At 43.7% G+C, this 23,294-nt stretch overlaps 1 protein-coding gene across 1 annotated transcript in view; it reads left to right on the top strand.

Annotated features, from left to right (window-relative positions):
- Positions 1-23,294, top strand: part of kcnn3 (potassium intermediate/small conductance calcium-activated channel, subfamily N, member 3) — a 62,992-nt gene that overhangs the window by 18,517 nt on the left and 21,181 nt on the right. The window contains 3 exon segments of the mRNA XM_013139275.4: positions 20,594-20,890; positions 22,245-22,366; positions 22,853-22,994. Coding sequence (XP_012994729.1) covers positions 20,594-20,890; positions 22,245-22,366; positions 22,853-22,994 — 561 coding nt within the window.

Below are 23,294 nucleotides of genomic sequence, written 5' to 3'. Positions count from 1 at the left end.
CTTCTACAATGGGTTGCATATGTACCAAACGTATGCCAACCAATGGATGTGTGTGTGTATGTGTGTTATTGTGCAGAGAAACTCATTGATAAGGGCCCTTGAGCTCTGTTCACAGGTTGGATGTCACACTCACTCATCCGCCCAAACCTCTCTGACTCCTGCACGTGGTTGGCACATTAATACAGTACAGAGAAGAGGAACGGAAGACTGTGGGAGAGACCCGACCGAGAGAGCAAAAGGGATAGAGAGGGAGCGAGGGGTAGATAGAGGAATAAGAGAGCGGTGGAGAGAAAGATAAAGTGCTCTGTGGTTAATCCGTCTGATATAATTCCTTTTGATTAAATTACATTCTGGGGTTAGGTTGATGCAGAGGGTGAGAGGGGGTGAGAGGGGGTGAGGGGGACGGTGCACAGGGGTGAGGGGAGGTGAGGATTTAGCCAGGAACACTTTCCTTAATGAGGGGATGACTGACATGCCGACACAGCCTGCGGCTCCCGTCATCCACACCTTCAGGATGAGCACGACCTGTTGGAGGCCATGTGGCTCTTTATTCCTCCTGTCATCCACACCTTCAGGATGTGCACGACCTGTTGGAGGCCATGCGGCTGTTTATTCCTCCCGTCATCCACTCCTTCAGGATGAGCACGACCTGTTGGAGGCCACGCGGCTGTTTATTCCTCCTGTCATCCACACCTTCAGGATGAGCACGACCTGTTGGAGGCCACGCGTCTCTTTGTAGGTGTGTGTGTGTTCACCACACAGACCTGCTGGTTTCCCATCAGCTGTAATTGATGCTCAGCCAAATGAAAGACATTGTTTAATAAAGATGGGATTCCCAGATTGTCACACGTTCTCTCTGCTGGAGTATGTACAGTTTCTGACGGGATATTGCAAACTCGTACACACATATGCACGCACGCACACACAAACACACACACGCACACACATACACACAAACACACTCACACACTAGCATTTGCTGTGCTGGCAGGGATGTTATAGTGCATGGAGAAATCAGAGCAATTTTATCTAAAGCTGCTGGGTTTAGACTTCCTTCTCCTGTCTCTCTCTATCTCTTCACCCAGTCACAGTCCTTGTTGTTTCCCTCCCTCTATCTGTTCAGCCCTGTCTCACTCTCTGTTGCTCTCTCTCCTCATCAGATTATATCCCTCTCCAGTCTTTTTTTCCCAGACTGGATTCAATTTGGTGGATTTCTCATTCTCTCCTGTTTTGCCCTCATCCTTCTTAATGCATCAGGCCTTTATAGTGTTCTCTTGCTCTATCTCCTGACTCGTATCCCTCTCTTAACCCTCTTGCTTTCTTTGGCTTTGAAGTGTGAACCAGCTTCAGTCTTTGTAAACATAGCCTCTCTCTGTTGCCCTTCCCCTGCCCTCCCTAACTCATTCTCTTACTTATCCTCTTTCCTGTCTACCAGCATCTCTCCTAGTTTCTTCTCCTGAACTATCATCATCTTTATCCCTGACCTTGTCCTTTTTGTTCCTCTACCTCCATAAACACCCTTTCCGCTCCCCTCCCTATTTCTCCCTTGCTCCTTTCTCTCTCTCTCCTTCCTCCCTATCTCCTCAACTCTCTCAACTGTCTGTGCCTATTAATCAGAGGTATAGTTTGTGGAGACTAAGCCAGTAGACATCAGCACATACTTGCTGAAATATTGACAGCACATATGATAGTACTGCTACAGGATGCAGTAGTAATGGTAGTATATGATAGTACTGCTACAGGATGCAGTAGTAATGGTAGTCTATGTTAGTACTAATAGAGGATGCAGTAGTAATGTTAGTATATGATAGTACTGCTACATGATGCAGTAGTAATGGTAGTATATGATAGTACTGCTAGAGGATGCAGTAGTAATGGTAGAATATGATAGTAATGCTACAGGATGCAGTAGTAATGGTAGTATATGATAGTACTGCTACAGGATGCAGTAGTAATGGTAGTATATGATAGTAATGCTACAGGATGCAGTAGTAATGGTAGCACCACTCCGGAGCCACAGGTTGGAGGGCCTTGCTGTTTCAGTATGGTTGAAAGGACAGGATGGTTTAGAATGTTTGGAGGGACATGATGGGTCAAGATGGTTCAGGATGGTTGAAAGGACAGGATGGTTTAAAATGGTTGAAGGGACATGATGGGTCAGGATGGTTCAGGTTGGTTGAAAGGACAGGATGGTTTAGAATGGTTGGAGGCGTGGGATGGTTCATGATGAACAAATGTGTTTGAGTGCGTGTGTCTTGGTTTCTGAATTCTTAAGTTTTGTTGTGTGACTCAGTATTTGCCAACTTACCAGTGGCTCCCTGTCCTTTGTCTGAGAGGGGTGGGGGTGGAGGTTACAGAAGGCATGCTACCTACACACACCGTCCTGAGTCACACATACACACCGTTCTAATGCACACAAAATCAGTTGCGCTGTCCTCATACACATACTGATGTCATTCTTATTCACCTACAATGTTCATTTGGCTCAGATGCCTCTTATGCTCAATCACTCGGACCCGTACAGGCATGCGTTTGTATTGGGGAAGGGAGAGACCAGGCCACTTAGGTAGAGTCCTGGCTGTATGACTGTAAACACAATTAACTAGTGATTAAATATTGATTCAGAATTAAAATAAACTGTTGAATTTCCCCAATGCCCTCTCCATCCCTGATCTTTATGTAACTTACAGTGTACTAATGGGCTGCAAAGACATGTACGTAATTAACAGAAAATCTATGGCAATCTATCTTTAAGCATGCCAGTGTTTGTACATAGTACTTATTGTAAGTCACTCTGGTTGAGAGATAAAGGATATTTCACACTGAAGTGCTTATACTAAACACCAAAGCCATTGACTAGATTGACAGTTTATATTTATGATTAGAGTTTAGCGGGAACCAGGTTACCGAGATGTTCTGGGATATTGTGCCTTAACCCATTTTTGGTTCCTGAGTTAAACGATTGAAAGAAAGCTGTTAATTGCAGGCTAAAACGTTATGTGATGCGAAATGCAACTGAAAATGTTCGTTAAGCAGGAAACACACGTCATCCTGCGTTTTTGTAAGACCAACGGAGGGACTGAAGACGTGTGAACCATGCATTGCCTGTCAATACGCAGGATGTGTCCGGTAACGGTAGCGGACACATGCCCCCCCCCCCCCACGAGATTATCATAACATGATGGTAAGAAAGTAGAGGTGAAAAAAATTACATTTTGCTCCCCCTATTTAGATTTGCTCCATGGCAATGCAACCAAGTGTGGCAAAAAGCTGTCTCATCTAGTTGAAGGACATGGCAGGTGTTTCTGTTGAATAAACATTGCCATGCTGGTAACGTTCAGTGGTACTCCCAGGCTGAACCGAAATGTCGACTGAAAAGAATGAGCTTGTCTCCTCTTAGGAAAATATACAGTCTGAAATAGGACAGACAGAATTTTACATTCCTATGCCAAATATATCATACATTGACAAAAACTATGAGCAGTTGACCTAAATTGCTGTACATCATCAAGAGCAAGCTCTGGTCATCCTCTATCAGGTGTAAATGTGTTATTCTATTGCTGTTGCACTTAGTTGATAATGGTTGTGCAGTGAAGGCTAGGGGCGGCAGGGACTGGCTCTGGGGACGTGGAACGTCACCTCTCTGTGGGGGAAGGAGCTGGAACTTGTGGGGGAGGTGGAGCGCTATCAGTTAGATCTGGTGGGGCATACATCCACGCACAGTCTCGGTTCTGGAACCGTACTCCTGGATAGGGGATGGACTTTATTCTTCTCTGGAGTTGCCCTGGGTGTGAGGCGCCTGGTGGGGTTTGGGATACTCACAAGCCCCCAGCTGAGTGTCGCTATGTTAGAGTTTACCCCAGTGGATGAGAGGGTCGCCTCCCTACACCTACGGGTTATGGGGGGAATCTCTGACTGCTGTTTGTGCATATGCCCCGAACAGCAGTTCGGAGTATTTGGCCTTCTTGGAGACCCTGAATGGAGTCTCCAGTGGGGGACTCCATCATTCTGCTGGGGGACTTCAACGCACAGGTGGGCAATGATGGAGACACCTAGAGAGGCGTGATAGGGAGGAACGGCCTCCCTGATTTGAACTTGAGTGGTCATTTTTTGTTAGAGTTCTGTGCTAGTCATGGATTATCTATAACGAACACCATGTTTGAACATAAGTATGCTCATAAGTGTACGTGGTACCAGAGCACCCTAGGCCAAAGGTCGATGATTGATTTTGTGATCATGTCATCGGATTTGAGACCGCATGTTTTGGACACTTGGGTAAAGAGAGGGGCGAAGCTGTCAACCGATCACCATCTGGTGGTGAGTTGGGTCAGGGGGTGGGGGAAGACTCTGGACAGACCGGGAAAACCCAAACGGGTAGTGCGGGTGAACTGGGAACGCCTGGAGGAGGCCCCCGTCCGAAAGATCTTCAACTCACACCTCCGGCTGAGATTTTCTGGCATCCCTGTGGAGGTTGGGGGCATTGAACCTGAGTGTTCGATGTTAAAAGCCTCCATTGCCGAAGCTGCGGCGGGGAGCTGTGGTCTAAAGGTCTGAGGTGCATCAAGGGGCAGTAACCCTCGAACACCCTGGTGGACATTTGTGGTCAGGGAAGCCGTCCAACTGAAGAAGGAGGCCTTCCGGGATATGTTATCCCGGAGGACTCCGGAGACGGTTGCAGTGTACCAACGGACCCGAAGGGCTGCGACCTCTGCTGTGAAAGAGGCAAAACAGCGGGTGTGGGAGGAGTTTGGGGAAGCCATGGAGAAGGACTTTCGGCCGGCACCAAGGTGTTTCTGGAAAACCGTCCGCCACCTCAGGAGGGGAAAACGGGGAACTATCCAAGCTGTGTACAGTAAGGATGGGACACTGTTGACCTCAACTGAGGAGGTAATTGGGAGATGGAAGGAACACTTTGAGGTACTCCTAAATCCCACTAACATGCCCTCTATAGTGGAGGCAGAGCTGGAGGCTGATGGGGAAGCATCGTCAATCTCCATGGCAGAAGTCACTGAGGTAGTCAAACAACTCTGCAGTGGCAAAGCTCCGGGGATTGACGAGATCCGTCTAGAAATGTTGAAAGCTTTGGGTGTGGAGGGGATGTCTTAGATGTCACGCCTCTTCAACATTGCGTGGGAGTCGGGGACAGTGCCAAAGGAGTGGCGGACAGGGTGGTGGTTCCCCTGTTCAAAAAGGGGGACCAGAGGGTGTGTGCCAATTACAGGAGTATCACACATCTCAGCCTCCCTGGGAAAGTCTACTCCAGGGGTGTCCAAACTATTCCATGGAGGGCCGTGTGTCTGCAGGTTTTTTCTCTCTCCTTGTACTTGATTGACTAATTAGGTTACTAATTGGTTAGTATTTACCCTCACCTGGTTGTGTAGGTGTGAACTGGGAACCAATTTATAGGAAAAACCAAAAACTTGCAGACACACGGCCCTCCGTGGAATGGTTTGGACACCCCTGGTCTACTCAAAGTTACTGGAAAGGAGGGTTTGGCAGATAGTCGAACCTCAGATTGAAGAGGAACAATTCGGATTCCGTCCTGGTCGCAGAACAACCGACCAGCTCTTTACTCTTGCAAGGATCCTGGAAGGGGCCTGGGAATATGCCCATCCAGTCTACATGTGTTTTGTGGATCTGGAGAAGGTGTATGACCGGGTCCCCCGGGAGATACTGTGGGAGGTGCTGCGGGAGTATGGGGTGAGGAGGTCCCTTCTGAGGGCTATCCAATCCCTGTACGTCCAAAGTGAGAGCTGTGTTCGGGTTCCAGGTAAGTCGGACTCGTTCCAGGTGGGGGTTTGTAACTTTTATGGACAGGATATCAAGGCGTAGTCGGGGTGGGGAGGGGTTGCAGTTCGGTGGGCTGGGGATCTCATCGCTGCTTTTGATGTGGTCCTGATGCCATTTTTTTCGTTACATTTTCGTTCCTACCTCACCTATGGTCATGGGTGAGGTAGGAACCTATGGCTGGATCATGACCGAAAGAACTAGATCGCGAGTACAAGCGGCTGAAATGAGTTTTCTCAGAAGGGTGGCTGGCTTCTCCCTTAGAAATCCTCCAGCTGGGAGGAGACCTCGGGGTAGGCCCATGACTAGGTGGAGGGATTATATTTCGATACTAGCCTGGGAACACTTCGGGATCCCCCAGTCAGAGCTGGCAAATGAAAGCTCGGAAAAGGGAAGTCCCCTGCTGGAGCTGCTGGAGCTGCTGTCCCCGCGACCCGATACCGGATAAGCGGATGAAGATGAGATGAGAATAAGGACTGCTAGACATGAGCTCCTTGTTTACCTGGTAGATACTGAGATTTACGAGTGGTCCCAACAACATTACTTATTCACAACCATTTGGTTGTCAGAGAAGCTTGGTTTAACTCTGATGATCATGAGTTTTCTTTCCTGCTTAATAAGCCAGATATTGTTGTTTTGGACAGAGGCCAGAGGGAGGTGCCATTATGGAAGTAGGCTACTTCTTCTAATGCTACAGGGAGCAGGATTTGATAGAAAAGGTTCCTTAAGTACCAGCCCCTTCAAGCAAACGGGGAAACCTCAGATGTGGTGCAGGCTGGTAGTGCTGATATTTGGCAGCCTCAGCCACAAAACAGGCAGTCTGTGTCATCCAGAATACAGGCCTGCCAAAAACACAGGCCCAGCAGTTGTTTAGGTTCTGCTCTGTTACAGCAGCTGTGGACAGACGCTCTGTGTTGAGAAGAGGTGCTACCGCTGAGTGTCCCTATATACAAGGACTTTTGAGATATTTGTATCCTTCTCATAATTTCAGTTTGATATTCAGATGTACTTAAAAATGCCACATTCAATTGGTTCTCCTATACCATGGGTTCTCTTATACCATGGGTTCTTCTATACCATGGGTTCTCCTATACCATGGGTTCTCCTTTACCAAGTGTTCTCCTATACCATGGGTTCTTCTTTACCATGGGTTCTGCTTTACCATGTGTTCTGTTTTACCTTGGTTTCTGCTTTACCATGGGTTCTGCTTTACCATGGGTTCTGTTTTACCATGGGTTCTGCTTTGCCATGTCATTAAAAATAGCAAGTGGCCCTGTAGGATTCTTCAAATCAGCGTAAAGAAAATGTGGCCAATTGCCTGAAACACACAGTACCCAGTCAAACCTTTTGACTGGTAGTGTAAACAATATCACACTGGTGAGAGAACAGGCTATGTTAGACCAGCATCACAAAGCTAGCAGCCTACAATTACTAAGCTGTAATGTTCCTAAATGAAAACATCCATTTGGCTACAGAGTGTACGTGGTTTCTATTAATGTAATTACCTAGGCTGTTATTGGCTGTCATATGTGTAGGCTACACACAACTTGTCGACGTCAGCCTATGGTAGACAATGGCCAATGTCAATTATCAACTCATTCAAATCTCCAGATTTGTGACATTTGCAATTTGTGTACAAGAAAATTAGTATTGGGATGTTTGATGAGTATGTCACTGCAGACCTATGTTACGTTAAATTCTTCCTATTCTTCATGCTACAAAAGTAAGCACAGAGCAGACCACGCTTGTGTTCATTTGATTAACAGCACTATGATGCTGAATCTCTGCTTGTCTCTTTGTTTTCTGGAAAATCGGATAAATAACATTGTAAAAACTGACACAACATTCCCGACTTCCTCTGACAGTTAAGCAAAATGCCTGACATCTTTTAGTCAATGATAGGTATAAAAAATGTCCTGGATGATTCTTAGGCCAACACCGAATGCTTTATAAGGCTATATTAAAGGGATACTACATCAAGGAAATACTGTAGTGTGACAAGTTGAGTTTCCAGCACACAACAAAAAACCAAGCGGGAAGGCTTTTATAATGAGACCGGAAACTTGAACGGTGGTTTCTTAGTATATTGCCAATAAATGTGGTTTGTTTTATTTTCTTTTTCACTGAACAATAACAAAGATACAGGATAAAAAAAATTTTTTTGGAGCAGTGTATATATTGCTCTCTATCAATCTCTCTACATCTTTCTATATATATATATATATATATATATATCAATTTCCTATTTAGAGACAAATAGGGCTGTTCCCTCAGAGTCTAGAGAAGAGTAAGAAAGTGTGTCATCTCTTCTCCTGTATTTGCATGAGAGAGAGATGTATGTCCCAGTTATCTCTCTCTCTTCAAGGGATTTTCCTGTTGCAGGTCCAAATGGGTGTTCCCTTAGAGCAGAGAGCGCAGTCTATGAAAGTGTGTCATCTGTTCTCCTGTGTATATGTTTGTGTATATGTGCATATGGGTGTGTATGTATGTATGTGTGTGTGTGTCATCTCTATGGTTGTCTCATGTGGTCTCTGTCTCTATCCATGTATTTGGGGAAACCCTCTACCCCCTCTAAGTTTCTTCCCATGAGGAGTTGTGGTCAGGTCTATTCCTGTTCTGGGTGACTCTGGGTTCACCTAGTCTAGTCTGTGTCTGTGATGAGAGACATCTGCAGTCAGTGCCTTATCAAGATTACCCGGCAGCCTCCATGGCCCCAGGGCTTTAGCCAGGAAGGTGGGGGGCAGGAAGGGAGACGGGCATGGGGTGACAGCTCATCTGTGGGGGAAGAGTGGAAACAGAGAGCAGTATTCTACAGATGAAGAATATCCACAACTCTTTCTCTCATCTTTCAATCCTTCTCTTTCCAGTCTGCAATCACAACAGAGATCCTAACAGGGTTGCAGGTAAAGGTTAGGGGAGAAGGGTGAGGATGATTGAGGATGTTGGAAGAGAAGGTTTTTACACACACACACACACACTCAGAGGACAAACTACGGTAGTGGAGAGGAGGGAATGAGAGGGGAAGGCAGGCTGAGTCAGGGTTTACATGGGGTTTTCAGGCCTTGGGATGAACAGTGATGTGTTCTATCATACCGCAGCAGGAGTCATCCACAAAACCAAGCGGCTCGAAATCTTTTATTTTTATTATGTGATCATATTATAAATGTTACCAAATGTAACATGGACTTGCATCAGTGTATATATATATATATATATATATATATATATATATACATATATATAGAGAGAGAGAGAGAGATTAAACCCAGTGCAATGTTTAATATCACATAATTAAGAGAACTCTGGCAGCCACCCTATTCTCCAACAGATGTCTTTAGTACAGTAGAACTTCAAATGAAAACAAAGTGTTCCCTCATGACTGTTGGTTTCCCTTGCATTTTTAACCAACTTTATGACTTCACTTAATCAGCGAGCAGGATTGTTATCCAACTAGCCTTCCGGCTAACTCATTCCAAAATATTTCCGAACATACAGAAATGTGTTCAAAATACATTTAAATGTCCCAGTGCCTTTGTTTGTCATGTACCTCTGTAGCATTCTATCCCAATGCCTTTGTTTGTCATGTACCTCTGTAGCATTCTATCCCAATGCCTTTGTTTGTCATGTACCTCTGCAGCATTCTATCCCAGTGCCTTTGTTTGTCATGTACCTCTGTAGCATTCTATCTCAGTGCCTTTGTTTGTCATGTACCTCTGCAGCATTCTATCCCAATGCCTTTGTTTGTCATGTACCTCTGTAGCATTCTATCCCAGTGCCTTTGTTTGTCATGTGCCTCTGCAGCATTCTATCCCAATGCCTTTGTTTGTCATATACCTCTGTAGCATTCTATCCCAGTGCCTTTGTTTGTCATGTACCTCTGCAGCATTCTATCCCAGTGCCTTTGTTTGTCATGTACCTCTGTAGCATTCTATCCCAGTGCCTTTGTTTGTCATGTACCTCTGCAGCATTCTGTCCCAGTGCCTTTGTTTGTCATGTACCTCTGTAGCATTCTATCCCAGTGCCTTTGTTTGTCATATACCTCTGTAGCATTCTATCCCAATGCCTTTGTTTGTCATGTGCCTCTGCAGCATTCTATCCCAGTGCCTTTGTTTGTCATGTACCTCTGCAGCATTCTTTCCCAGTGCCTTTGTTTGTCATGTACCTCTGCAGCATTCTATCCCAGTGCCTTTGTTTGTCATGTACCTCTGTAGCATTCTATCCCAGTGCCTTTGTTTGTCATGTACCTCTGCTGCATGGGTTTCATTTTGGCCTACTGCTATTTACACACTATTTTATCTTTCCCGCTTTCTGTCATTGTATGCCTTTTACATTAGCACTGCATGACACATGTTAATGCAACAGTAACTGTAGCAACTTAGGCAGCAAGTTAGCCAGCCAAGTAATGTTAGCTATTTAGACTATTTAACTATATGGCCTAGCAAAACAAACTGTTCAACTCCAGACCAAGCAGGAACATGAAAAACATTAAAACAGCGACCATTCGCCAGTAAAAAAAAAAAGAAAGAAAGAGACTATCTCATCTAGATAAACTGTTGGTACCATTCCAAGAATTGAGCGAAGCAAGCTATCAGGCCCAGGGAGAAAGGCAGTCCAATTCAGTCTAACAATGTTGCTGTGTTGAAGGTGCTGATAAGCACAGAGGAAATTAGATATTTTCCCTTATCCAAACATTGAGAATATTTCAGGGCCGTATGTGAGGGACAGAGGTATGGAGGCAATGTGAAAAATCATCCTGGAAGACGTAATAAGACCTTTACAACATCGCATCTGCAGGTGTTGCCTACACCAGTTTATATGCATCTCTGTGGTATGTTGAAATGGCTCTATTTTGTCCATAAAAAGGTTACTTCTCCTAGTCCGATTGTGAAAAGTTTAAGAATATAAATGTTTTGCTTACTGGAGAATATAATTTTTGTGCCTACTATGACTAGTTTTCATTAGCCATAATTTTGTTGGATGGGAAATTACCTTGGGGCTGAGACAGAGGGGTCCAGTGACACTGTGGCCCTATCCAGGGAAGGCCCCGGACAGGGCCCAACAGGGAGGAAATCAGTCCACCCACATTGGCAAGCATCAATCAAAGGGACACCTACCAAACACAACCACCCTGAATGAGGGCTGAGTAAGTGCCCAGATGGCGGCAGTGTTGCCAACTTAGCGACTTTGTCGCTAGATTTAGCGACTCTTCAGTCCCCCTTAGCGACTTAAAAAAAAAAAAAAAAAGCAGCGGGTGCTGCCGTGGGCCCCTCCCCCATCTGAAAGCACTCACAGGCGGCCCGGTCCTCGCACAGCAGTTCCTCCGAGCTGCAGTCAGAGCAGGAGATGTTAACTCCTCCACGTCCAGACTGAAAATGCGGGAAGCCCCTGCTTGCTTTTCCTGCCCATAATGTAAAATGTAAATGTTCTTTGTTGATTTCTTTTGATTTTGACTTAAATAGCGCCCCCTTTTTTGATTTGTTCTTAGTTTTTTGCTCAGGTGATTATTTCTTGTACATGGACAACGTTTGTAAATACGCATGTATATTCTTTTCCCCAACGAGAGTTTTGTATGTAAAAAATAAAAATAAAATCCATTCATGATGCTAATGGGAAATTATGCAAATTAGGCGATGACGTCATTTAGCGACTTCTAGCGACTTTTAGGACAGCCAATAGCGACTTTCCTTAATGAGGAGTTGGCAACACTGGTGGGCGGGTGCTAATGTCAAGCTCTGCACCCAATGTAAGTACTGGAAAATTAGAAATTGGCCACCACTAACTTACAAAGATTTGCACTAGTTTATTGATAACTAAAAATGATACGGATTGCTACATGTTGTTTTTATTGTAATATGTTTATTATGGAAGCAATATAAATTTTATTTCTATTAAATATTAAGACATTGGTATAAATAAAGAGTGAAATACTTATGTAAGTGGGACTGGTCTGCACACAGGCAGCAGTCTGGTAGGCTGCGCCTAGTGATGGATGTTATTCCCGATTTAGACCTGCGTTTCTTTACACACTAAGGACATGTCGGTACAGTGGTAGTTCTTTAGAGAAGGTTTTGTGTTGGCATTCGAAAAGCTGTAGTGTGCCCTTACAAATATACAACCATGCCGTAACCAAAGCGCTTCCGAGGCGCCAAAAGTCCAAGTATACCTCTGAAAAGGGAATTACTCTTCAAAGTTATAATAGTAGAAACCACTCGGCACACATGCACACATCTCCTCTACTCAGGTTTAAACTAAGATGATGCATCAGCAGTTTTACTCCTGCAGACCTTATACACAAAAGTAACAGGAGTGAGTAGCATTGCAAGACATTACCGTTCAACTTACAATGATGTAAGGCAGTGAAAGCGTTTGAGAACCACTGCACTAGGCTGTCCCCTGTCAAATTCCACCTTCACCTGTGAAAAGCTTCACTTACATTGGGCTTTTATCACACTGTCCCACTGCTCCCCTTTTCATCTGTCCTTTTTCCACACCTCTCCCATCTCACACCAGCCTAGTTCTTTTTCCCTATCTGGGGTTTGAACAGTGCCACTCCTTCCGTCACTCTCTCCTTCCTGTTTCCCACCTTCCTTTCTCCTTTCCTCCTTCTTTCCTGTTTCCCTCCTTCTGTCATCCTGTTTTGTGGTGTTTAACCAGTTATTAACTCAGTGACACCCTCCATACTTCCCATTTGCCTACTCTCTCTCTACCCCCTCCTTCCTGTTTACCTCCTCTCTCACTTCCTCCTTCCTGTTTACCTCCTCTCTCACTTCCTCCTTCCTGTTTACCTCCTCTCTCACTTCCTCCTTCCTGTTTACCTCTTCTCTCCCTTTCTCCCTTCTTACTGTTCACCTCCTCTCACGTCCTCCTTGCTGTTTACCTCCTCTCTCACTTCCTGTTTACCTCCTCTCTCCCTTCTCCCTCCTTCCTGTTTACCTCCTCCCTGACTCGCTCTACTGTTTTATTGTGTTTCATCAGATGAACTCAGTCACCTCCTTCCTTCCCTCTTCCGTTTCCCCCTCTTCGTCATTCTCCTCCTCCCCATCCATCCCTCCCTCCTCTCTCTCTCTTTTACTGTTCTGGGTTGTCAGCCTGGTGGTACTCAGTCATTCCCATTGACAGATTACCTTCCTAATGGAATTTAATTATTTAGCTTCCCCTTGTGGCAATTCAGCCAGGAAAAGACCGACAGCATCAGAAGGGAAGAGAGGAGGATGGAAGGATTGTGTGGAGGTGTCTGGGGGGAGGGGGGAGGATGGTGGGAGTACATGGAGGTGTCTGGGAGGTAGCTAAAGGGGGAGGGAGGTGGGATGGTCATTTCCTCCTATTTTGCAAGTCACTACTGTTTTAATTTGTTTGGATGTCATTCAGAAAAAGAGAGAAGTGAGGAAGAGTTGAAAGAGTGTAAGAGAGAGAGAGAGGAGGGTAGAAACAGAGGGAAGTGAGGGATTATAACACAGAAACTGGAGGATACAGCACAATGAATGACGATCAACGATCCAGGAGATGTTCTGTAAGTATGAATGAGGTGTGTGTGTGACAGAGCAGTGATGGGCTCCTCTGACAAAATGAAAAAGCCTACAGATTTTAAGACACGGATACACTCAGAAACACAAACCTATACACACCTCAACAGGTGTACTAACCCCTGTGTCCTTCTACACCTCTGTCTCCCTCAACACCCCTGTCTCCCTCTACACTCCATTCTCCCTCTACACCCCTGTCTCCCTCTACACCACTGTCTCCCTCTACACCCCTGTCTCCCTCTACACTCCATTCTCCCTCTACACCCCTGTCTCCCTCTACACCCCTGTCTCCCTCTACCCCCCTGTCTCCCTCTACACCCCTGTCTCCCTCTACACCACTGTCTCCCTCTACACCCCTGTCTCCCTCTACACTCCATTCTCCCTCTACACCCCTGTCTCCCTCTACACCCCTGTCTCCCTCTACACCCCTGTCTCCCTCTACCCCCCTGTCTCCCTCTACACTCCATTCTCCCTCTACCCCCCTGTCTCCCTCTACACTCCATTCTCCCTCTACACCCCTGTCTCCCTCTACCCCCCTGTCTCCCTCTACACTCCATTCTCCCTCTACACCCCTGTCTCCCTCTACCCCCCTGTCTCCCTCTACACTCCATTCTCCCTCTATCCCCCTGTCTCCCTCTACACCTCTGTCTCTCTACACCTCTGTCTCCCTCTACACCCCTGTCTCCCTCTACACCCCTGTCTCTCTACACCCCTGTCTCCCTCTACACCCCTGTCTCTCTACACCTCTGTCTCCCTCTACACCCATGTGTCCCTCTACACCACTGTGACTCTCTCTTGCCTGCTCACTGGGGACCCTAATTAAGCGTGGCTGGTCTTTGATGTTGTCGCCCTGGCAACAGTCACCATGACGAGGAAGCATCTGCAAAACACTCTTTTTCTCTTCCCCTCTCTCACTTACACACACATACAAACACACACTGACAGGCAGCATTCACAAATGATTTGACCTATGATACACACACCTACGATGGATTACTGCACAATGTCTCCCCCACCACACACACACACACACTGCAGGCAGACTCATTGCGACACACACCAATGGCATGATGAATGGGTCCTTTACATGGGTTGCTACAATGATGCGCTGCATGAAATCTAGTCTGGATGGTGAATTTGGATTTCAGCTTTCAGTCCATCAATGATCGACTGTTCCTGGTGACTGTAATTGCACTGAATGTCGTTCTCCTACTACAGCAGGGAGTGTCATAGCCCAGGCCTGGTTGGCTGAGTACAAAAGGCTGTAGCTGCCTCACCAGAACAAGATGACTAGAGCAGAAAAAGACACACAAACACTACTGAACTCTTTCTCTTCCTCTCTGTTTATGTACAGTACCTTGTGAATGCATTGAGACCACTGACCAGTTGTCTCATGTGATCATCAGTTGGATATTTTATTTAAAAACACTGAAACACAAAATCGGTTATTGTAAGTTGACATTGGTTTTATGCTGTGAAATATTTGAAAGAAGAAACGAAACGTGTTGCTTGCATGAGTGTTCAACCCCCACACCTGAACATTTGGCGAAGCCACCCTTCGCTCCATTAAAAATGTTCAATATTTTGGGATGTGTACAATCTTTGCACTCAACCAGCATTGGTTGTTAAGGTTGCTTGGACAACACTCGAGGAATGGGATTTTCAAATAGTGCCACAGATTCTGAATGGGACTGAGATCAGGACTTTGACTGGGCCACTGTAGGACATAAATCTTTCTGGAGCCTCTCCAATGTTGCTTTGGCCCTGTGATTGGGATCACTGTCTTGCTGAAAGGTCTTTCAGTTTTTCCCTAGCTTCGTTTTTTTGAAGATTGAAGTAGGTTCTCCTGCAGTATTTCCCTGTATTATGCTCCATGAATTTCCTCCGTTCTTAAGAAGTGTCCCAGTCTCAGATTGGTTAACTTTCAATGAATTAAAATAGCACATAATTTGACATCTGACTGTAGATAGCATTTCCCCATATAACATCAGCAATTCAAAACGTTCTGCTCCATTGACTAATATTCAATAGTTAGACACATACAAAGCATACAGCCAGGTAGCAAGCTACACTTTATCTGAAAATGTAGATAGCATTTACCCAAATTATTCCCTACACACTGGAATGTGTTTTACTATGTAAAATGTTCTCTGTAGTTTGTGATTTGTTTATTTATATTTTGTGATGTTTTGTTGACATTAGAAATTAATATCTCTTTCTCATGCTCCACCTCAACTCATCTTTTGACTTCTTATGTAAGAACAACCCTGTTTGTTTCAGTTTCTTATTTTCTTATTTTGTTTGTTATATTTTATAGTAAGACAGTTCCACTTTGCTGTCTAATTCAGATCCGTAGAAACTGCCATGATCAGCCTCCAAATAACAGGCCTCTTAACTTTTTCCCACTGATCGACTGTACCTTTACAACTCCATTTCCAAAAAAGGTGGGGACGCTGTGTAAAATGTGAATCAAAACAGAATGCAATGATAGGACTGGATGGGCAAGTAGGGCAGCAATTGAAGAATAACGTTTCTCAACATAAAATTCCAAAGAGTTTGGGGCTCTCATACAAAACATTCAGAGAAATCTCTGTATGCAAGGGACAAACCAATACTGGATGGCCGAGATCTTCGGGCATTCAGATGGCACTGTATTAAAACAGATGCGTTTCTGATTTTTATCCGTTTTGTTTTATGACAAAAATTATGAATACATTAAAATAAATGCAATGCCTGTCCCATCCCATCTTGCATTATTTTACGCATAAATAAGATTTTTATATCAAATTTAAATGGTCCTATCTCCGTTTTTACTTGGTCTATCAACATGAAACTAAAACTAGAATGGAGTCTCAAGCCAGCACTTTCGACAGAAGTGGACAGCAGTGCTCAATGTGACTTCCTTTTTTATGCTTCGACATCTTAAACCGGTCATTTGATTTGATCACGCCGGCGTGATTGGTGACTCGTGAGGGTTTTAAGATAGACTGAGGTGAAGAGAAACATTTTCCTGTGGTCTGATTATCAAACTTGAATTAACTATTTAGCTTTATGTGTTAGCATTAAATACAACTGTCATATGTGGTTGGTTTTGAGATTGGTTGTCATGAGACCATTATAATTGTGTCATGAATATTTTCCTTGACCTTGAACTACAGTGGTACAATTTGGACTTAGGTCATAAAGATGTCATGATGTGTTATAACACTGTCAAATGCCTTCATAACAGTGTCATGAATATTTTTCTTGACCTAAAGTAGTGGTTCAATTTGGAATTGAAATAATACTTTCATAAAGATCTGTCAAATGCTTTTAAATACCTTAACAGCAAGACATTTTCTTTATTGTTTCCTAAAAATATATATATATACTTTCAACAATCCAACTTTGGTAACACTTTTCAAAAGGTGTACATCAACAACCATTAACAAATGCAGTAGTTACCTTGAATGAACACTAATGAACAATAATGAACAAGACTTGAACAAACGGTTAACAATATTAACCCTTACTTTATTAATGGTTTACAAATGCATTAAATAACAGAGTGTAGTGTCATTTGTTCATGTTGACACAGGACATAAGCTCATGTTTTTATGGCAAGAATATACAGTTTGTACTGTAATTTTAAGGTTGATACAGGACATCCATTCATGTACAGTACCTAGTTCTTTGCCTGAACAATATCCTAAGTAATATAAACTATTCGTAATATAATCACATTGAAAACCTTATTTATAAAGTAGGCTAGATAGTCATAGCTTAACGAATTACCTTAATGTTAACACAAACAGAACATGGCTGGGCAAGTTAGCAAAGTGCTACCCGGAACTGACAAACACTTGACTGGAGTTAGCATTCAGCTAACTGGAGCCAGCTAATAACCAACCGAAGCCCGCTAACGACAAGGAACTAGCTAATCGCTAACCCTTACAATGCAACGATTGCAAAGTTCGTAAACAATACAGTTACAAAATTACATTATTTTAATCCTAGAGATATTGTCAGGTGTGTTGTTTTACTGTAACAAATTCGTTTTTTTCAAAGGAATGCACCACCGTCATGGCATTTTACCTAGACATGGGACTCTGTCATAGTTATAACATTACCACGCTTTTCAAACCCTCTACATACACTTCAACAGGCAAGTTATCAAACTGTATCTAAATGTCCAATGTACTTTTGTACTTTACCGACCTAGAAAACAGGATAAATTATAAGAAAGACATGGCTTTTCCTTGAAGAGTTACAAGAACGCGCAGGTGTTTGGTTCGTTAACAGTATAAAGGTAGAAGAAACGAACACCTTAGTTGATGAGGTGCTGGCTAAAGGGTACGAAATGGAAACAAAATGAATGAAAAAGCCGCACACTCTAAACTCAAATGCATATAAAAAAAATATCATAAGACCAACGTTTCGACAGACACCCTGATGAAGACAGCGTGTCTGTCGAAATGTTGGTCTTATTCATTTTCTATTATATGCATTTGAGTTTAGAATGTGCAGCTTCTTCATTCATTTTGGATCGTTAACAGTCCCAACGCAACACGACCACGTCAAACAGCCCCCAATAGGCCAACCGTAGTAAGTGTCCTTCGATATAAAAGTGTTCTATATCAACCTCAAATGCGACCATATATTTTGTATGCATCACACCTATTTGAAGACGCAAGTAACCAGTCTACCTGACCGCACTGTAAACATATTAACAAATTGGTTTATGGATATTATCTCTTGAATAATGTATGTTACTTAGCCTATTCTTCATGCAAACCACTAGTTACATGAATCAATGTCCTGCATCAACATTAACAAAATTACAGTACAATTTATGTTCCTGCAAAAAACTTTGATATTAACTTGACTTGTTTTTTCACATCATGGAAAAGTCTGCCCAAGATACCATTATAATGGTGTATGGCTAACCAGTGGTGCCACTATCATTTTGAGGTGAATCTTCAGTGACTCAGGAGTGCGATTACCTTTATGTTAAAAATACATTTCCATATTTTATTTCTGCCATTCATGCTCAATATGCCGAGTATGAGCACCAGTCTCAGGATCAGCAAAGTTCCTTTTATAGCAGACAGAATACTGGGTAGTTTCTTCAAGTTTGATAATTAGGCCCATGTTTATGACAGGTTATGTTCACTTGGTCACTTGGTTCATGTTGTCATAAAAAAAGACACTGACAGGTTATGTTGCCTTAGTTAATGTCAAGTTGTCATAACAAAGATATTGACAGGATATTTTGTCTCAGTTTATGTCAAGTTGTCATAACAAAGTCATCCCAAACAATGTCAACCTTGCATAAAAAATGACATAATTAACTGAATGACACCTAATGACAACATTCATAAACATTCAAAATGATTCCTTCATGTGTCATGTCATGGTTATGACAGTATCATGACAGTGTCATGTCACTCTTATGCACACCCTTTTAAGTAAAGTGTTACCGAAATGTTATTATTTTTTGGAATAATACATACTTATGCTACTTTCATTGGGTCTGAAGATTGTTCTGCATGGTCGTATAACAGCCAAGGAATATGAGGCCATTTTACAGGACCAGGTGCACCCTGTGGTTCAAACACTGTTTCCTCATGATATTCCAATATCCCAGGATAATAATTCTCCCTTACCTGCTGCTAAATTAATTCAAGATTAGTTTTATGAAAAATGGGATGACATCTCCCTCTCTGAGTGCAAATTAGCTAGGCATGACCCTGGACAACACCTTGTCGTTCTCTGCATACATCATGGCAGTGATTTAGTCCTGCACTGTTGGAGCCCCTCTTGGTGAGTTGGAGCCCCTCTAGGGGAAATGTGGTTGGTCCTGTACTGTTGGAACCACTCTAGATAAGTTCTGATTGGTACTGTACTGTTGGAACCACTCTAGATAAGTTCTGATTGGTACTGTACTGTTGGAACCACTCTAGATAGGTTCTGGTTGGTCATGTAATGTTGAAACTACTCTAGATAGGTTCTGGTTGGTCATGTACTGTTGGAACCACTCTAGATAAATTCTGATTGGTACTGTACAGTTGGAACCACTCTAGATAAGTTCTGATTGGTACTGTACTGTTGGAACCACTCTAGATAAGTTCTGGTTGGTCCTGTACTGTTGGAACCACTCTAGATAGGTTCTGGTTGGTCATGTACTGTTGGAACCACTCTAGATAGGTTCTGGTTGGTCATGTACTGTTGGAACCACTCTAGATAAGTTCTGGTTGGTCCTGTTGTGTTGGAGCTCCTCTAGGTGAGTTGTGGTTGGTCCTGTACCTTTGGTACTCCTCTAGGTGAGTTGTGGTTGGTCCTGTACTGTTGGAGCTCCTCTAGGTGAGTTGTGGTTGGTCCTGTACTTTTGGTGCTCCTCTAGGTGAGTTGTGTTTGGTCCTGTACTGTTGGAGCTCCTCTAGGTGAGTTGTGGTTGGTCCTTTCTGTTGGAACCACTCTAGATAAGTTCTGGTTGGTCCTATAGTGTTGGAGCTTGTCTAGGTGAGTTGTGGTGGGTCCTGTAGTGTTGGAGCTCTTCTAGGTGAGTTGTGGTTAGACCGGTACTGTTGAAGCTTCTCTAGGTGAGTTGTGGTTGGTCCTGTACTGTTGAAGCTTCTCTAGGTGAGTTGTGGTTGGTCCTGTACTGTTGAAGCTTCTCTAGGTGAGTTGTGGTTGGTCCTGTATTGTTGGAGGTTGGTCCTCAAGTACTGTGTTGGTATCGTTATTTGACCCTCTCAGAGTGTTAGGTGAGTTTGATGGGACAAAGTGTGTGGGATAAAAAAGCTCTTCAGATGACTCATTTGCCACAGTAAGATATTCTGCCTACCAGTATCTGTTCAAGCTCTTAGTTAAAACTGGGATCTTCCTCTCCTTTCACTTGCTGTGTCTGTCTGACAATCTCTCTTCTTCCTCCTCAGTCATCCTCTGTCTCTCTCTGTCTGTGTCTGAAGAGGAGGAGCCCTACTAACATAACAACCACCCCTGTGACATTATCAACAGTAGCCATGGCAATTAAAAAGCAAACAACATAAACAAAAAACAACAACAACTGTCCATGTAATGTGACCATGATTTTTGGCATTTGCTGCCGTATTTTCCTTTGAATCATTTGGCACTTTTTGGGTACCGACTCTTCAGCCTCTTTGAAACTCTGTTAGTTGCCTCAAGTTGCTTTGAAAGCTGCAATATCAAAATGATAAATTGCCTTACTCCCTAAATTCTACCTTGTCTCTGTCCCCTTTCTTTTTTTTTTGTCTTGCTCTTCCTTTCTCCACTTCTCCTAGCTTTTCGTCATCGACAACGGAGCGGACGACTGGCGCATCGCCATGACATTGGAGCGAGTGTTGCTGATATCGTTGGAGCTGCTGGTGTCGGCGGTTCACCCGGTGCCCGGGGACTTTAAGTTCCAGTGGCGGGCGCGCCTGGCATTCTCATATGCCCCGTCCCAGGCTGAGGCAGACCTGGACATGGTGCTGAGTGTCCCCATGTTCCTGCGCCTCTACCTCATAGCCCGCGTCATGCTGCTACATAGCAAACTGTTCACTGACGCCTCCTCACGGAGTATAGGGGCTCTTAATAAGGCGAGTGTTGTGGCTGGGGGTGTGTGTGTGTGTGTGTGTGTGTGCATGTGTTTGTGTGAGAGAGTGAGGAGGGGCGGGGCTTGAGGGTGAGGGTTTGCTGTTTACAGGTTATCTTCCTTCTGTCTCTAACTCATAAGCCACTCCTGCTGAGTTCTTTTTCACACTGTCCATCCCCTCATCTCCCTTTTTGTGCCTCACCTCATTTTCCTAGTAATTTCCTCTAAACGCTAACATGATGCTGAGGTCAAGCTAACTAAGGACAATGACAACAGACATAGCAGCAAGAAATATAAGACCAAAGAGTGGGTCTTACATGTATTAAATGGCGCCCTGTTTGCTGTGTAGTACGCTACTCTGGTTGAAAAGTAGTACACTACAAAGGGACTCAAACCAAGCATTAGAGTGACAGTGATGCTGAGAGATTATGGAGAGATAGAGGGTGTTAGATACCTGATGTCAAGTTATGTGGCATTATTGATGGAATATTACAACACAACTGAGATTCAGAGATATAGCAAACAACTGAATGTTATTTTGATGTGAATTATTTTGTATAAAAACATGAATTAGAGAAATGCCTTACAATGCTATGAACATTTCAATGTTCATTATTTATATACAAATACTTTGGATAATGTTGGTTAGTCAGATTAGTGAATGAGCGTTAAGGCTGGACTCCCAAGCTTGAACTGCCTGTGGGTATGCATTCCAACACCCCAGGATCATGAGATGGTGACAGGATTTCTGCAGAGAAGCATCTCCTGTCAGCTAGCAAAAGCTGTTTCTCCAGCAAACTACCTTGATACACCTTAATGACACAGATTCAATTATAATGATGCACAATGCACCTAGCGGGTAACTTTAGCTTGAGGAGCAGGAAAAAGATGTCGACAGAGAGTGAGTTAGTGAGTACGTGAGAGAGTACTGGATGTGTAATGCGTTGGATAGTGAGTGTGGTTGTGATGTCCCACAAGCCTTGCCGTGACAGATGTATGTGGATCTCTTCATGTTCTACTGAATGAATAAAGCATGGATTAATATAAACCCTCATTTATCAGCCTTTAACCCTTCGAGTGTTTAGCTACTGAATGGAGAGTTAATTATGACCTGTAATTTATTACTGACAATATCACCTGACATTGTAAAACCTGGAATTTAACTGTCATCTGGTCAGTGCTGGACAGCGGACGTAAGTTACGTGTTGAAATAGAGATAGCAAACGGAGGTAGAACCCCTTTTATTTTTTGGAAGGCTGCACTTTTCGGTTGAGGTGTGTTTTGAATATTAATTTAACATGCAGTGTTTGTGTGTGTGTGTGTGTGTGTTTGTAAATGTGTGTGTTTGTGTATTGCAGGTGCACTTTAATACAAGGTTTGTGATGAAGACTCTGATGACAATCTGTCCTGGCACTGTCCTCCTCGTGTTCAGCATTTCACTGTGGATCATAGCTGCCTGGACTGTACGAGTGTGTGAGAGGTACTCGTGTTTCTGACTTAACTATACAACAGAGTCTAAAATGCCCACAAACTCATGGGGACATTTGTCTCTATTTATATTAAACATATCTAAACCTGTATGCAGATGATACTGTCGTTTATTCTTTTGGGCTCTACATGAACTGTTGACAAGGATCAATATGAACTGCAGTCTGCTTTTTCATTTTCAGAAAAGCTTCACTTACTGTACTTTGAGTAACAAAGTATGTGCTGCTTTTGAAGGCACATGTTTTAATCATACATTCCTTAAATAGTGACCACATTGATCGTATCCCTGCTTTCAAACATTGGTCATTGGGATGATTCATAAGGTGTCTTTCAAATGCATTCCTCTCTACATCTGTGTGTCTCTTTCTCTTTCTTTGTATCTCACTCTCTGTATCTCTCTCTCTCTCTCTCTCTGTATCTATGTATCTCTCTCTCTGTCTATGTCTCTCTCTCTGTGTCTCTGTATGTCTTCCCCCAGGTATCATGATGCTCAGGATGTGACCAGTAACTTCCTGGGGGCGATGTGGCTCATATCTATAACCTTCCTGTCTATTGGCTATGGTGACATGGTTCCTCATACATACTGTGGGAAGGGAGTCTGTCTACTGACTGGCATTATGGTATGACCGTGTGTGTGTGTGTGTGTGTGTCACTGTTCTCCTCTCTCTGTCATTAGGACCTGATTAGGGACCATTGTGATGTTTTGGGAGCATTATGTCATTATATGATCTGTTTATCCCTCCGTGTTAGTCTGGCATCTGTGTATCTATGTCACTGTCCTCCACTGCATAATGAAGGTCCCAGCATTCCCCACGTCCTTCCCTCCTTACATCCTTCCCTCACTGCCTCCTTCCCTATGTCCCTTCCTTGCTCCTTCCTTCCCTCCCCACCTCTTTCCCTCACTAACTCCTCCCCTCCTT

The sequence above is a fragment of the Esox lucius genome, chromosome 20, assembly GCF_011004845.1.
Source record: "Esox lucius isolate fEsoLuc1 chromosome 20, fEsoLuc1.pri, whole genome shotgun sequence".
NCBI classification, from domain to species: Eukaryota; Metazoa; Chordata; class Actinopteri; order Esociformes; family Esocidae; genus Esox; species Esox lucius.
This window is presented reverse-complemented; position numbering and strand designations above follow the sequence as displayed.